Below are 16,922 nucleotides of genomic sequence, written 5' to 3' on the forward strand. Positions count from 1 at the left end.
TCATGTTTGCAAAGACTGTCTTACTTCCCTCCCCTGGATGAAAAGCCACAATCGCAGCCAGTTGAACCCTCAGGGAAGATGGAAAAAGGCCCTAGTGTTTGAGGTACCGCACCATCCACAAGGCAAAGCATTTTCATTTGGCCACATATACCAACCTTGTAGAAGGCTAATTTCCAGGGGGATCCTCCGCACCTTCTCTGAGCAGAGCCACTCTGCCCCAACTAACCATGAAGATTCCAGGCTATGAGGTGGAGGGATGACAGGTTCAGGTAGCATATCACTAGGTCTTCTACTGCCAGATCTAGTAGGGTGATAAACCAGTGCTGCTGTGGCCAAGCCAGCAGCACCACAATGATCACAGCCCAGCCTCCTGATCCTGAGTAGGACCTTGTGCATCAGTGGGAACAGGCGGAGGCATACAATAGCTCCTGGAGCCACTTAATCTCTACGGCAACCCCTGGGGATCACTCCCCTTGACTCAAATATGAGCAATAGCTCTGGCATTGGGTGTTCTCCCATGCAGCAAACAGATTCAGACTGGGATAGCCCCACCTCTGGAAGACCTCTGATATATCTGGTCTGATGGACCACTCAAGTTCATGCATCACTCGTGGGCCTGAAAAGACCTGCTCAGCTTGTCTGCCAGAACATTGCTGGTTCCCAGAAGGTAGGTCTCCTCGAGATGGATATTCTGGGTAACACACAGCTCCCACAGAAGAAGGGCTTCCTTGCAAAGTCGTTGTGTTGTCCAAGACCGAGACCACCCTGTTTCTTAGTTGGGGAAGGAAAGTCTGGCATGCCAACCTGACTGCCCTGAGCTCTTCGACATTTATGTGCAGGAAACTCTCTTCGGGGGAATCACATATCTTGAGTCCTGAGATTCCTCAACTGGGTTCCCCAGCCCATCTCTGATGTGTCCATGAATAGCGGCATCAACGGGCTCTTTCTGACAAATGGCACTCCAATGCAGACCATCCTCTCCTGCAGCCACCAGTACAGTGAGTGGAACATGACCCCTGGAAGCATGAACACTGTGTCTAGTGGTGCTCGTGCTGGGTTGTGTATGCTCAACAACCATCTCTGTAGGGGTCAGAGCTTCAGTCTGGCATACCTCACCACATACATACATACTGCCATGTGACCCAGCCGCTTCATACATGTTCTCATTGTTGTTCTGGATCGTCCTTGATCATGGAAATCAGAGTCCTGAATCTGGCCCCAGGAAGAAACACCCTTGCCACAGTGGAGTCTAGGTGGGCCCCCACAAATTCTATTATCTGTGTGGGGTTGAGTGATTTCTCCTTGTTTATGAGGAGGCCTAGGCTGGAGAACACTTGTCTAATGGTCTAATACTTGTTCTAGGATGACCCCTTATCAGCCAATCATCCAGGTATGTAAAAACCTGGACCCTATGCCTCCTCAGGAAGGCCACTCCTGCAGACATGCATTTGGTGAAGACCCTCTGGGCTGTGGAGAGGCTGAATGGTAGAACCTCAAACTGTAAGTGATCCTGACCTATTATGAACCTCAGAAATCATCCTGTGGGTGGGAATCACTGAGATATGAAAGTATGTGCCCTTCAAATCGAGAGCAAATGAAGGGATGATAGACGCTAAGGTGACCATCCAGAATTTTGCCTTCTTTACAAACGAGTTTAGGTTCCTTAAGTCTAGAACGAGATGTAATCCCCCTTTGGACTTGAGGATAAGGAAACAGTGGGAGTAAAATAGCCTCCCCCTGAACTCCTTTGGAACAGGTTCAACTGCCCCCAGCTGCAGAAGCAAGGACACTTCCTGCCGCAGCAGAAGCTCGTGAGAAGGGTCCCTGAAAAGTGATGGAGAAGCGGGGTGAGAGGGAGGCAGGGAAAGGAAGGAAATGACATAATCCCTTCCTACTAGGTCTAGAACCTACTGATTGGAAATAATATGACACCAGGCCTGTAGAAAAGGGAAAGCCAGCAACTAAAAGAGGACAATGGGGTGAAGACTGTAACGCTGTCCGTGAGCACACTCTCAAAATGAGGGCTTTGGCTGTGGGTTGGAAGATTGAGCAGGAGGGACCCTTTTTCCTAGTCCAGTCTTGAACCACTGTGACTGCTTCTATTATTGCCATTATGGGCAATGTTTCTTCCCTTCCATCTGCCTCTATCCGGGCCAAACCTGTATTGGAAGGGCCTTGGGCTGGCCTGGGACGAGCAGCCTCCTCTGCAATGCCAGAGTATGCATCCCCAAAAACTTTAGAGTAGCCCTAGAATCTTTGAGATTAGGCAGCCTGGAATCCATCTGGTCCAAGAAGAGGCCAAACCCTTCAAATGGTAGGTCCTGCACAGTATTCTGAACCTTGGGAGGATACCCAATACCTGCAGCCAAGTGCTGCTCCTCATCACTACCCCTGTGGCCATCATACAGGCCACTGAGTCTGTGGCACCCAATGCTGCTTGCAGCACTGTACGTGCCACTATCCTACTCTCTTCTGCTAAAGCACCATACTCTTATCTCGAGTCTTGGGGAAGACGGTCCTTAAATTTATCCATAGCTGACCAAGTGTTGTAGGAGTACCTACTCAGCATCACATGCTGACTTGTGATGTGGAGGTGCAGGCTGTCCATGGCATAGGCCTTTCTCCCCAGCAAATAAAGCTTCCTGGCTCCTTAGACTTGGGCATGGGCCCAGTGGTCCTTGGCGTTCTTTTTGCGCCACAGCCTGCACCACCAACAAACCCAGAGAAGAATGTGTGAAGAGGTGCTCATGCCCTGCTTGGGGGACATGGTAGCACCTCTCAACCCCCTGCTATGTAGGGGGAACAGAGGCAGGGGTCTGCCATAAGGTTCTGGATAACTTGTTCAACGATTTATTAAGTGGTAGCACCATCCTACTCACGGTGCTTGATGTGACTGAGGGAGTGGAGGCCCAGCAAGGGTATATATGCTCTGATACAGCAGTGCCACTTCAGGTGGCTCCCTGGCAGGCCCAATGGGTACTGATAAGGGAAAAAGCTCTGGAACTTGTGCACACAGTGCATGCACACCTCATTGGAATGGCCATGAGCAAGCACTCGAAGAAGCAGTGAGTTTTTCAGAGAAAAAAAAACACACTGGCCCCATCCAGGTGTTAAAACAGCCACTCATCAGCAGAGTGGCAAGATATAACAAGAAATTTATATTTCAGCAGAGAGCTGGTTCTTGTTCACATGTACACCAGACTGCATGCCATCTGTATTATAGGTTGGGGTAATCCTTAAAGAGATGAGAGTGGTATAAATATGTGAGACAGTGCCCTACACTTTACCTCTCTTTTACCATTTCTTTGCTGATGACAACAATGAATACCTGGATGACACTGAACTAAGAGGGAGGGATCTATGGCTGCAAAGAGTCCCAGCCTATGAAGATTACTATAGCTGATGGCGAGAAAAAACTTTTGCTTTTAAGTTCACTTAACCTGTGTCACTAGATATTAGCTTGCATTTTTATGTTTTTTATTATCTTTTCATCCTGACATGAATATTACATTTATTTTATTATCTAAACCAGTGTGATTGAATTAAAGTGTTTGGGAATCATCACTAATGAGAATAAAATTTGTGCATATAATTTTCCACTGGTGAAATTATGGATATTCTGAGAGTCTGTATTGTTAAGGATACTGAACAGGACACGGTGCACATTTCTGGAGGTGAGTCTGAGACTAGGAATATGCTGGTATTCTTCTGCAATGAAATTCATGAGTGGCTAGCTAGTAGCACTCAATGCAATGTAGCTGGGAGCCAGTTATACTATGAAGGCTGTGTGTTAATGAGCCAAGAGGGACTATTCCCCACTAAAGCCGTGTAAAAGGCATCTCAGGCCATGTCTTCACTTTCCAGAGGATTGGAAAGGGAAAGGGTGTAATGGAGGTTGAGGGGGCGGAGCAGGGGCAGAGTTTGGAGAAGTGGAGTGGGGCAGGACTAGAGCAAGGTGGGAGTGGAGTGGCGGATTGTCACAGGTCCCACACTGCTTATGGACGGTGCTGTTGAGTGATGTTTGTGTCAAGCTGAAATAAGTGAATAAGCTGGACTTGGAGAAATAAAGAAGTAGTCAACTAATTTTAGTGGGTGATAATTTAGAGAGATCCACAGGGGCCTTTTCACATCAAATCTCCCCCCCCCCCCCCCCATTAAAGATATAAAGGTTGCTTACCCTGTACAGTAACTGAGATTCTTTGAGATGGTTATCCCTGTGAATGCTCCAATTTAGGTGCTCACGTGCACTTGTGCTTGTAACTGGAGATTTGTGGTAGTAGTGTCTGGCTGGGTCACATAGCCTGAGACATTTAACTGGTGCTGTGCAATCAACCACATCCCTGCTCCTTCTCTACTGAAGGAGTACTTAGTGAGAAACTCCAAAGCAAAGGGCAGGACTGGAGGTAGTGGAGTACCCACATGCACAACCACCTTGAAGAACCTTAGTTACTACACAGGATGAGTAACTGACTCTTCTTTGAGTGTTCTTGAGGGTGCTCCAATTTAGGTAATTTAAGAGCTATGCCTTTCAATGGAAGGGACTTCAGAGTTGAAGTTATGGCAGATGATAATACAGTAAGACATGATCCGTGATGGTCCACTGCACAACATTGTGGAAATAGATGAGATGAGGCCCAAGTTGCCACAATACAGATGTCCACAATGGGGACATATTTGAGAAATGCTATTTAAGCCAAGAAAGCTCTGGTGGATGTGTGATAATCCCTGTGGGGGCTGTTTATTGGTGATAGAAAATCTGAAACATCCTTAAGTCCACCTGGACAGCCTTTAGATACAGCTCCCTGTCTAGAATGCACATGCTCCCTGTCTAGAATGCACATGCGCGAACCTCCCCCCCTCAGTTCCTTCTCTATCCCAGAGTCCGCTGCGAGATGAGCATAACCCCGAAGTGTGTGTGGGGGGGGGGGGAGATAGGAGGGTAGTGGAGCACCCACGGGGACACTCATCTCACAGAACGACAGTTACTGTAGAGGTAGGTAACCTCCTTTTCTTCGAAGGATGTCCCTGTGGGTGCTCCACATTAGGTGACTACAAAGCCATGTCTGCTCAAAGAGCAGACTCCGGGTGAGGAAGGAAGCCAATGGATAAGATTTTGAGACTCTGAGGTTCGATAGAGATCCCTGCAAGAGTGTTTTGCAAATGTTTGCTTTGAGGACCATATAGCAGCTGAACATATGTCTGCTAGTGGGACCTTCCTAAGGAAGGCAATAGAAATGGAAACATCCCTGGTAGAATGGGTTCTTATTCAGTCTGGAGGGGCCACTTGGGTTTGCTCATAGAAGAGTTTGATACAGTCCGCAATCCAGTGCGACAGTCTCTGCAAGGATAGTGCGCTGCCCTTCTTGTGGTTCGCTATGGAGACTAAGAGTCTAGGACAGAATGGGAAGGGTTTAGTGCTTTGTAGGTAGAAAAAAAGAGCTCTGCGGAGATCAAGGTTATGCATCTTCTTTTCAAAGTCATTCTCATGGGGCTTCAGAAGAGAAGGTAGATAAGTGAATGGTCTGGTTGAGGTGAAATGAGGAATGTATCTTTGGGAGGTATATGGGATGGGTACGTAATGTGACCTGGTTTTTGAAGAAAGTGGTATAGGGATGATCAGCCATGAGGGCTGTGATTTCTCCAACTCTTCTAGCTGAGGTAACGACAAAGAGGAATGCTGTCTTCATGGACAAGTGCAGCAGGGAACACATAGCCATGGGTTCAAAGGGAGCCCTCATAAGTGCGTTTACTATCAGATGGAGGTCCAATGTCGTACAGGTGGAGCTACGTTCAGGTAAAGCGTTTCAAGTCCCTTTAAAAATCTGCATGAGTGAATGTGCAAAGACCGAAGTGTCGTCGATATTGACATGGAAGGTGGCAATAGCAGAAAGATGGACCCTAATGGAAGTTAACACCAGACCGGTGTGTTTGAGATACAGTGAACCCTCGTTTATCGCGGTAGATAGGTTCCAAACCCGACCGCGATAGCTGAAAATCCGCGAAGTAGGGACACCATATTTACGTATTTATTTAACATGTATATTCAGACTTTTAAAACCCTCCCTTTACGTAGTACTGTTAACAAACCACCCTTTAATGTACAGAACACTTAATGCATGTACTACAGTACCCTAAACTAAAACAGGCACAAATATTGAAATGTTAGAATATTAAAGTATAAAAAAATAAAGATTGTTACTGTACTCACCACGAAAGAAGTTGAAGAAAAACTTGAATGATGATGGCAATGAATTTGCTGCACAGTAGAAATGATGATGATGAAGCTGATGATGTCTTAACCTGTGCAGCCAATGATAGTATTTTACGTCTCTTCAGACGGAGGTGTCTTTTCCTGGGACACCTCTTCAACTTCTTCCTGGGACACTTCTTCAATTTCTTCCGAAGGCATAGTAGCAGGAGGAACTGGCTCTTTTTTGCGAGGCTGGAAGAACATTGTGATCGGAAGTTGCTGCCGCTGCTTCTTTTTTCGCTCGAAGAGCATCCTGTAGGGAGTCACGTCTTCATCGATTTTGTTGCAGAATTGCAGAGAACGAACCATATCCTCGTCCCACTCTTGCGACAATTCTTTCAACTCCTTCGCAAGGTTGCAGAGCTTGGCAAGCCGTTCTAATGTTAAGCCCGTTTCTTCGACAATTTCTTGGGTCTCTTCCTGTGTTTCACTGTCTTCGTCACTGGCCGATTTCGTCAGGTCTTCGAGGTCTGCGTCAGTTAGCGGCTGGGAATGGCAGTCCAACAACTCGTCGACGTCTTCAGTCGTCATGTCGCCAAACCCGCGAAGTCGTGAATCCGCGATGGTCGAACCGCGAAGTAGCGAGGGCTCACTGTAGAGGTGGTAGTCGAGAACAGTTGGTACTATTGCCGTGGATGGTGAAAGATTCTTCTGAGTGTACCATACTGCAAACCTCTTTTATTTGTGTGCACTTGTATTAGGGGCTCTGCTGTGGTGTAGAACTGTTTGTACTTCGTGGGAACACAAAAGCTCTATGCCCAAGAGCTATCGAAGAAACAAGCTGTGAGGTGGAGAGAGGTGAAGTTCAGGGGCTTGCTCTGTGACTATGGGAGCACGAGAAGGACTCAGAGGAGACGTAAGTGGATGGGTTGATCAAGGGACATCCTGGTCAAGAATGGAAACCATGATTGTCGAGGCCACGCAGGCGCTATGAGGATGAGGAGAGCTTCGTCTCTCCTGATTTTGTGTATCACTCTCTTTAGGAGTGGTATCAGTGGGAAAGCACAGAGTAGGTGCTGTGCCCATGTCACTAGGAAGGCATTGCCCAAAGAACCTTTGCCGATGCCCACCCTGGAACAGTAATGTTGGCATTGTTTGTTCGTGGAGGTGGCAAATGGGTCTATGATTGGTCGGCCCCAGCAGTGGAAAATGTCGGACAGAATCTTGGGGTTTAGTTGGTGTGTGTGTTCAGGAGGAAACACACTGCTTAGGGCATCAGAAGTAGTACTGAGCAAGCCCGGGAGATGCACTGTGGTGATATTGATATTGTGCCTTATGCACCAATTCCATAATGTGACAGCCTCCGAACAAAGTGCGCGAGAGCATGCGCCTTCTTGTTGATTGATGTAGAAGATCGCAGCTACATTGTTGGTGTATAATCGGATCTGGTGGTTGACTAGAAGAGGCAGGAATTCTTTGCATGCATAGCAGACAGCCCTCAGCTCTATGGTGTTTATGTAAAGGAGTTTTTCCATTTGAGACCATAGGCCCCCCAAGCAGTGTGTTGGCCAACGTGAGCTCCCCATCCCAACAGGGAGGCATCCATGGTCATGGATATTGTAGGCTCCAGAGCGCGGAAGGGGAAGCCCATAGGTAAACTGCAGGGATCTGACCACCATAAGAGATGTTTTCACCTGTGTTATTTGGATAGACTTGGAAAGGGGATGTATGTTGGGCTTGTAGACTTGTTGAAGCCACCCCTGCATGCAGGGCACCACAAAAGTGCATGCCGACAAAGGGGATAGCGTATCCATGTATAATGATCTGGAGGACCCATCTATCAGATGTGATAATTTGCCAGTTCTGTAAGAAGGGTCTCAGGCGATGATGAAAAAGACCAGTTGATGGAGACTGCTCTGAAATGGGGGAGGGAATCTCTGGACCTCGACACTTTCATTAAATGTGTTTACCAGACTGCTAGGACTGTTGCAAAATAGCCAACTGAGGGCACTTACATTGCTGTCTGCCCCGGCCATGTTGGAAATGGTCTTGCCTGTGATACTGATGATAGCATTGGTGGATGTGAGATCTGGGATAGGGTTGGTACTTAAACTGCCTCTTCTTCTTCTAAGTGTTATTCTGGATACCCAGAGAGTATAAAGTAGCTCTGGAGTCTTTCATAGAGTGCAGTAAGTCATTAGTGTTCAGAGCGAAGAGTTTCAACCCACTGAAGGGGAGGTCTTCTACAAAGGATTGCACCTTTCTGGGGAAAGAGACTGTCATGCCCTTCTCATCACGAAAGCAGTTGATGTGGCGTGTACTGCCATCTCAGCCATGTCAAGGGAGGCCTGCAGGGCTGTTCTTGCTATGGTCTGACCCTCTATTACCAGAGCTTCAAATTGCTATTTCTTCGCCTCAGGTTTATTTGCGGTGAAGTCACAGATCTTGCCGTAATTTTTTTAATCATATTCGTTTAGCAAGGCGGAATAGTTGGCCACCCAGAATTGGAGGGTGGATGAGGCAAATACCTTTCAGCCAAACTTGTGAAGCCTCTTGCATTCCTGGTCAGAGGGAGCGGATCTAAATTGCTGGTGTTTGCTCTTTTGGTGAGTTGCTTCCACCAAAGGTGAGTTAGGCTCGGGATGGGTAAAGAGAAACTCACAATCCTTAGATGAGATGAAGTATCTCTTATCTACCTTTTTAGAAATAGAGATTATCGAAGCTGGTGTCTGCCATACTGCTTTTGCCGGTTCCGTAATGATGGAATTAAGTTCAGCCGCAACTGGTTTGAGCAGGTCCTGGAAATGAATGAAGTCATCAGATATTGACAGGGTTGGTGGAAGGGCTGCCTCATGACTGACAGTACTGGCATTATGGAAAAGACATAGGTGTGGGTCTCCACGGGTTTGGATACCGGGGGGGGTAATGGAGCAGGTAAGTATAACGAATGTCCTGACTGAGAAGAATCATGGGGGAAAACCCTGGATCAAATTCTCCCTATGAGTCAGACGATAAACTTTGAGACATGTTGGAGAAGCTGGCTTAACAGGTGAGTTAGTGTTGTCCACAAAAGGAGAACTGAGCATAGGGAAAATCAACAAGTCACTCTGCCATGAATATTGCTGTGGTGGCGTGGACGGCACCATGTGAGCAAAGCCCGGCAGTAACATCGGCACTGCTTGAGGGAGAGGGTGAGGAGACAGCACAGAACGGAGTGCACTTTCAACTGCGGTGCCAGTTTTGAAGTGCAGAGTGGCAGCGTTACTCTCCAATGCGCTGCTCTCAGCACAGAGTGTTCCCGCATTGGGAGGGAGGAGGGGGGCAGCTGGAAGCCCAAAGCCCCAGGGCAAGAGGAGGATTCCTCAGCCCAGGCTGGCATTCTGCCGGTAGTGCCGGAGATGCCCAGGGCATCAAAGGTACTGAGGTGCGGTGCCATGGATATGGCAGGCAGCCCGCACTTCGGAGACAGACTCTTTGCAGGTGGGGCTGCATTTGGCATGAAGGCAGACCATTTCTCTGAGGGTGCCTTTTCTTTGTGTTTTTTATGTTCTTAGTGACCAGGGTCCTAGGCAAGTCTTAACGAATTTTCAAGCATTATAAGTTTAAGTCTGAGATCTCTATCATGTCTAGTCCTTGCCTTCATCTTAGAGCAGTGAGGACATTTGTGGCAGGCATGAGTTTCACCTAGGCACTGGACACATTCATCATGTCCATCAGATACCAGGATTGCCTCCCCACAGGTAACACAATGCTTAAACTCAGGGGATCCTAGCATTGTTACACCAAAGTGAAGGTACTGTTGTGATAGGGGTTCTCTTATAGTTCTTTTATTCTGTTTTCTTTCTTCTTTCCCTTTTTTCCCCCGGTCTAGGAAGGTAAAAGCCCGGTTTGTCTGGTTGTCTCATGGTTGAATTTGTTGTTCTAGCTCTTTAGTTCTTTATGTTAGTTGTAACTGTCAATTGCAGTCTTTTTTGAGAGAGAGAGAGAGAGAGAGAGAGAGAGAGAGAGAGAGAGCAGTGCCGTGGTTTAAAGTGAAGTGTCCGTAAGGAGAAAACTATTTACGTTAACAGGAGAACTCTAACACTAAAACAACTGTAATGAAGAAACAACAACTAATTATGAGAGAAGGGTCTAATTCTAGTAGGGAAAACTGAGAGAAAATGTTGTCAGGAGAGATGAAGGTTCCCTCTGAAGCTGGTGGCGGTAGAGAAGGAACTGAAGGGGGAGGGCGCATGGGCAGTCTAGGCAGTTAGGAAGCAAGTTGCTGTCTTGGCCAGCGCATGCACCACCCAGGGGTACAGCTGAGGCAATGAAATGGAACATTTCTTTAAAGATTTCTTGTCCTTTTGCACCTGGGGCTTATCAGATTGTTGGCCCAGATCTGAGGCTGGTCTTAGTGATTTTTCAAGAAAAATCAGCTTGATGCATAGGTCTCTGTCACACCACACTCTCTCTTATAGTTTGGTGCAATGAGGGCATTTCTGTGAGACACGAGCCTCACCAAGGCAACGAACACATTGAGCGTGTCTGTCTGACACAGGAGTAAGGTCTTTACAGGAATAACAGCACTTAAAACCTGGGGATCTGGGGTTGGCACTTACTAAAACTATCTATGGAGAGAAAAAAGCTTGGAAGAAAATGTTTTTGGGTTTTTTTATTTTTAATTAACAGCTAACAAGGGACTAACTCTCTAACTAGAGGTAAGAACCGGGGAGAGGGAAGGGAAAGTGATTTACTTATCTAAAATACGGAACAAGGTTGGGAACACTGCCAAGCTCCGTCTGTGACCCAAAGCAATGGAGAAGGAACTGAATGGAAGGGGAGAGGTTTTTCACACGTGTGATGCCTGCACAGGAGGAGTGTGCAGCTTGACACATGTCCTTGCACAGCCCCAGGGACACTGCTCTGCAAACTCCGGAGAAAATGCTCGAGAGCAGCACACCGACCTAATGTGGAGCACCCCCCAGAACATCTCTCTCGAAGAACTGAGGAAGAGGTTGGCTGCACAGTGCCACCACTCAAGGTAGCCCAAGACAGGGACTATGTATGTGCAATCCAAACAGGTACTGTGACCACAAATCTCCGATTACAAGAATAGCAGCATACAAACACCTAAAGTGAAGCTCCCACAGGGACACTTCTCGAAGAACCACCTCCACATATGCTCCTTCCAGAAAGCTGGAAGGGATTAAAGTTACTTTGCTCTCTGTTTTAACCAGAATGCTAATTTCAGTATGAATGAACCCCACTGAAAGCAGACTTAACTCGCTGTATAGGTCCAGTATTGTTCAGATTAGTCTTCCTGCAAACAAAGTATCCTCTCCGGACACCGTAAGGAGGAACAAGATATATTTTGAAGGACATAAAATAAATTAATTTAAAATGGAAGTAAATACTCACCTAAAGATAAATTCATCAACACCTGGACTAAAGCTTACAGAATCTAACAGAATTCCCAACACAGTGAGAGAAATAACTCCAGACATTCCAATCCACTCAGCTAAAGAAAAAAAAACAAGTACATTAAATCCTATTAATTTACTGTAGGTGACAAACTGTGTTTTAATTCACAATTAGACTTGACTACTTAAAATAATTACATTAAGTTTGATTTTGGAGAAATTTTAAAATGTGTTATGTGTACAGTTGGGGGAAAATAGGGAAAAAATTTAGCAATAAAAAAAAACATATAATTCATTAAATTCTTCCCTTTATAATTACATTCTTAAACCAATTATTTATCTTGAATTTTAACTATACTAAAACTATCCTGGCTACTTTATTTTATTTATTGCTTTACTGCCGTTATAAATGATATCATCACAGATCTGGAAATAAATAGTATTTAGTTATTTGTAATTGCTGAGATATTAAGGGGTATATTGCATTTTGATTTCTCGCTAGTCTAACAAAATTTTATCTCCCTCTCACTTTAATTTTTCAGTAGCAGCATAGTGATCTGAAAAGAAATTTAATTAGAACTCTATAACCAGTACTGTCAAAAAAAATTGTAATTTCATTAGTTTAAATTTTCAGGCAATCTTAACACGCAAATCAGTCAAACTATGCTCAAATCAAGACAGAGGAAATCTGAGCCTCTGGAAACTTTGTCTCTTATAGGAATTACACTACAGCCTATCACTGTTATTATTGCATGCTTACTGGAATCAATGAGGACAATTTCCAAGGTAGAATTGACGCAAGTAATGACATCAGTTCAGAGAATTCAGGAGTAAAATTACACACACAACTTTTAAGGTCTATACACTAGAAGAAATAACAATGTTGATCCTGCTGCAAACTCCCAGGAGATAGCTAAACACTTGAACAAACAGAGATTATAATACAAAAGGTGATCGATCAGGATAAATGGTAGTAAATCTCTCACCAATTCCTCCTAACTAAGGGCTTATCTTCAGTGTAGTACAGGTGAAACTCTCTAGTCCAGGTAAGTGTCTGTGAATTGACGATATTAGAGGTGGGGAGAGTGGGATGTTTGTACTTCCTGGACACCACAGTACAAATCAACAATGGAAAATTAGACACCACTCTCTACAGAAAACCCACCGACTCATACAGTTACCTACATGCTTCCAGCTCCCATCCAAAACACACCACACGATCCATCGTCTATAGCCAAGCCCTTCGATACAACCGCATCTGCTCTAATCCCACTGACAGAGACCAGAAGCTTCAGGATCTCTACCAAGCATTTATAAACCTCAACTACCCACCCGGAGAAATAAAAAAGCAAATTGAAAGAGCCAGATGAATACCTAGAAACCATCTACTTCAAGACAGACCCAAGAAAACCAACAATAGAACACCACTTGTCATCACCTACAACCCCCAACTTAAACCTGTCCAACACATTATCAATAAACTACAGCCTATACTGGAACAGGATGCCATACTCCAAGAGGCTCTGGGAGACAGACCCATAGTCTCCTATAGACAACCACCTAACCTCAAGATGATTCTTACCAACAACCACAGGACATACCACACTAATACCAACCCTGGTACCTTCCCTTGCAACAAACCCCGTTGCCAGCTTTGTCCACATATTTATTCTGCTGATACCATTATTGGACCTAACCAAGTGAGTTATAAGATCAAGAACACATATTCCTGCGCATCCAGAAATATAATCTATGCTATCATGTTTCGAAAGTGTCCGTCTCCTATGTACATTGGACAAACATCTCAGACACTTTGCCAAAGGATTAATGCCCACAAAACAGATATCAGACAAGATCACAAAGAAAAAACAGTTTCTTGCCATTTTAACCAGAAAGGACACTCTCTCAATGACTTAACCACCTGCATTCTGCTACAAAGACCTTTTACATCTGCACTTGAAAGGGAATCCTCTGAACTGTCATTCATGTTAAAATTCGACACTCTCCAAAGAGGATTGAACAAACACTTGAACTATCTTACACATTATCAAGATAGCTTTCCCAATTATCACCTCTAATACCATTAACTCACAAACATCCCACTCTCCCCACCTCTAATATCGTCAATTCACAGACACTTACCTTCCTTCCTCCCCCCCCCCCCCCCCGCATCCCCCTCCTGTTCTGAAATGTGATTTGTCCTTTTCATATGTGTTCGTTTTTTTTAATTGGATCCTTTGGTATATATGGTTGTGACCATTTTCTTCCACTATTTGATCTGAGGAAGTGGGTCTGGCCCACGAAAGCTCATCATCTAATAAACCATCTTGTTAGTCTTTAAAGTGCTACATTGTCCTGCAATTATCTTTCATGGGTGTGGCTAAGCTTCCTGCAGTCCCATAAAGTTTATTTACAGCCATCAGTCCTTGCTCTCAATGTTCTGTGCCATTATTTAGCTCTAATTTGCCCCTAAAAGTCCTCTGACAGCCCAGTAAGCAGTGGGAGTGTTGGTAATGCAGCTAGACAATACTGACCTCCCCTCATTTGGAAAATTCTCTCATTAGGAACTAGTCAGGTTCCAAGGGTGCCGGATTAGAGAGGTTCAACCTGTATTAGCTAAAGATACAACTCAATCATTGCCCCAGACCTGATAAAAATCTCTAGCTCAAGTTAAATGGTGTTTTAAACTCATGCTAAGTCAGGGCTACTCAACAGGCGGCACATGGCCCGTTTGTTTGTGGCCTGCAGTGCAGTTTCAGTTTACGTGGGGCTCAACACCTGGCCGGCAGCTGGGAGCCAAAACAAAAAAAAGGTCAATATAATGGTTTTCTGTTAATATGTGTTTTAATACTTAAATTCTTGGACTGTAATTGCTCGTTAAAAGTGCTGTCATATGGATGGAAATCGGGTAAATACTGTATTTTATTAATATCACCAGAACGTACTTAAATGAGGCCTGTGTGTTCAGGGTCGTCCCTAGACTAGCTGCGAGCAACTGGGGCCCTAGGCAAACCATGCAATTGGCGCCCCCACCTCCAAACCCCTCAATGATATTGCGCCACCATTTGGCACCCTAGGCAACCGCCTAGTTCGCCTATATGGACGGGCCGCCCATGTGTGTTGTGTAGTCTTGCCTTAATCTTTGTATTCATGCCCATCAGTGTGAAATAAGCTCTTTGCATACATTTGCATATATATATTTGCATGTATTTGCAACCACATGTAAGTTGCGGCCCTTGGCATGTGCTGTGAAATCTCTGCGCCAATGATTTAGGCGGAGACTGTTTTCTCAAGGAGGGCTGGTTATGGGGCACAGAGGAACTCCTCTTTTTGGGTGCCTTCTTGCCCTGAAGTGAGCCTGGGGATGAATGTACCTCCCTAGGCTGTCTTCCCAGGTCAGAAGCTGGGTGTGCCTTCTTTTCCATAAGGGTGAGTTTGAGGCCATGAGCCCAGTCCCTATGAGTTCTGGCCTTAAGTTTGGCACAGTGGGGACACTCTTGCGAGGAACAGTGTTCTCCTAGAATACGTGCCCCTATGGGTATAAAAGATGGGCCCAGCAGCACACTCACTCTGAGCGTCAATCTACCATCTATCTGCTGGTCGGATTAGGTGATTGGCCTCCCGAGGTTCCACAGGGACACGCACCTCGTATTCGTCTTTCCTAGGAATTGAGGGACCAGCCCTGGCTTGACCCGTTGGATTTGAGAGGCACAGAAGGGGGTAAAAATTGTACCTGTATGTGTCCTTTGTTTAAGTATATACATAGAATTAGAGCTCTTTAGAGATTAAGCTGTCACTTGGTACCATTACTGTTCTTATTTTCTATCTTTATTTTCTTTGTAACCACTTTTAAGATCTATATTTGCTAGCAGTTAAGAAATAGAACAATAGCCATTGTAACCATATGATTTATAAGCTTCTTTAATAAACCTGTAACTGTTTAAGCTTTAACCTGACTCCTTCAGTTGCTGTAACAGAACCAGACGCAATTAAAAGAATTCCAGCCGGTAATAGGGCAGACACAGCGAGGGAGAGCTGGGCGTTTGGGTCCTGTTGCCTCCACAGGACAGACCCTTTGGGGTATCCGTCAGCCTTCCCTAGGCTGCCCTCTGTGAAGGGACCCCGGTCCTAGCAGCTAAAGACACGGATGAAATGAGCTCTCCCTGCACACCCTTGGGGCATCCGTCAGCCTTCTCTAGGCTGCCCGCTGTGTAGGGACCCTGGTCCTAGCAGTTGAAGACTCGGGTGTAAAACTTTAGGGCGCCCATCAGCCTTTCCTAGGCTGCCCGCTGCAAAGGGATCTCGATCTTAGCAGTTGAAGACTTGGGCGTATAACACAAACGCACACACACACGTACCACACACTGCCCTGACCATTGGCTGACACCAGTCGATTGTGAAGCGTTCGGGACCCCCCTCTTATCCCCCACCCCGAAGAAGCCCCACTATCCACCTCCAGCAACGAGGGAGGTACTGCCAGCTTCCTGCAGGGTGGATGGAAGTCCAGAAGCTGTGCACAACTTCTGGGGTTTTAGGAAGTGCACAAGCTGCTCCCCCTCCCCCAAACAGCCAGAGCGGTACCACAAAGCAGGTCTGTGGTGCGCCGGGGACTCTCTGTGTGGAGGGAGGTAGGAGTCCCCACACCGAGGGGGAGGGAGGTTTAGAAGTCCCATTAAGAGGCGCATGCCCAGGCTTCCCTCCTCTACAGGCGGGAGGGGGAAGGAATCCCCAGAGGAGGCGCACGCTGGGGCTTCCCTCCTCCACATGGGCAGGGGGTTAGAAGTCCTGAGAAGAGGCGCGCGACCAGACTTCTCTCCTCTGGGGGGGAGGAGTCCCCAGGGGAGGTGCGTGCTGGGGACTCCCTGTCCCCTTCAGCAGAACTGACACCCCGTCCCCTTTAGCAGAACTGACACCCTGTCCCCTGCAGCAGAACCCATTGACACCCTGTCCCCTGACCCTTGTCCCCACTGGCACCCTGTCCCCTGCCCCAGCACCCACTAACACCCTTCCCCAGTACCATGTCCTCTGCTCCCACCACCACAGTTGGGGCCACATTAGTGAGATGGGGGGGGAGGGTTAGAGGAGTTATTTTTTTGCATCTCACTTGTGTTGTAATTCCTTTGGTACTCCTTATGACTGCAGCCACGAGGCCCTGCGCGTTACTATGGCTGTAGCTGTGACTCTAGCTACGGTGTCTGCAAGATCCATAGCGGCCTTAAGAGCTATTTTAGCTATTGATAAACCCTCCTTAATGATGGATTGGAGGTGAGGTCGCTTGTTTTCAGGGAAGTCTTGTAGCAAGACTTGTAATTTGGCATAATTGGCATAAT

General features: G+C 46.3%; 1 protein-coding gene across 1 annotated transcript in view; it reads right to left on the reverse strand.

The window, feature by feature from the left end:
* The window catches only part of LOC112547202 (solute carrier family 9 member C1), a 384,930-nt gene that overhangs the window by 277,813 nt on the left and 90,195 nt on the right, over positions 1-16,922 (reverse strand). Inside the window, exon 7 of the mRNA XM_025188925.2 lies at positions 11,591-11,690. Within this exon, the coding sequence (XP_025044710.1) occupies positions 11,591-11,690 (100 nt within the window). The remainder of the gene's footprint in view (positions 1-11,590; positions 11,691-16,922) is intronic.

The sequence above is a fragment of the Pelodiscus sinensis genome, chromosome 4 (assembly GCF_049634645.1).
Source record: "Pelodiscus sinensis isolate JC-2024 chromosome 4, ASM4963464v1, whole genome shotgun sequence".
In the NCBI taxonomy this organism is placed as follows: Eukaryota; Metazoa; Chordata; order Testudines; family Trionychidae; genus Pelodiscus; species Pelodiscus sinensis.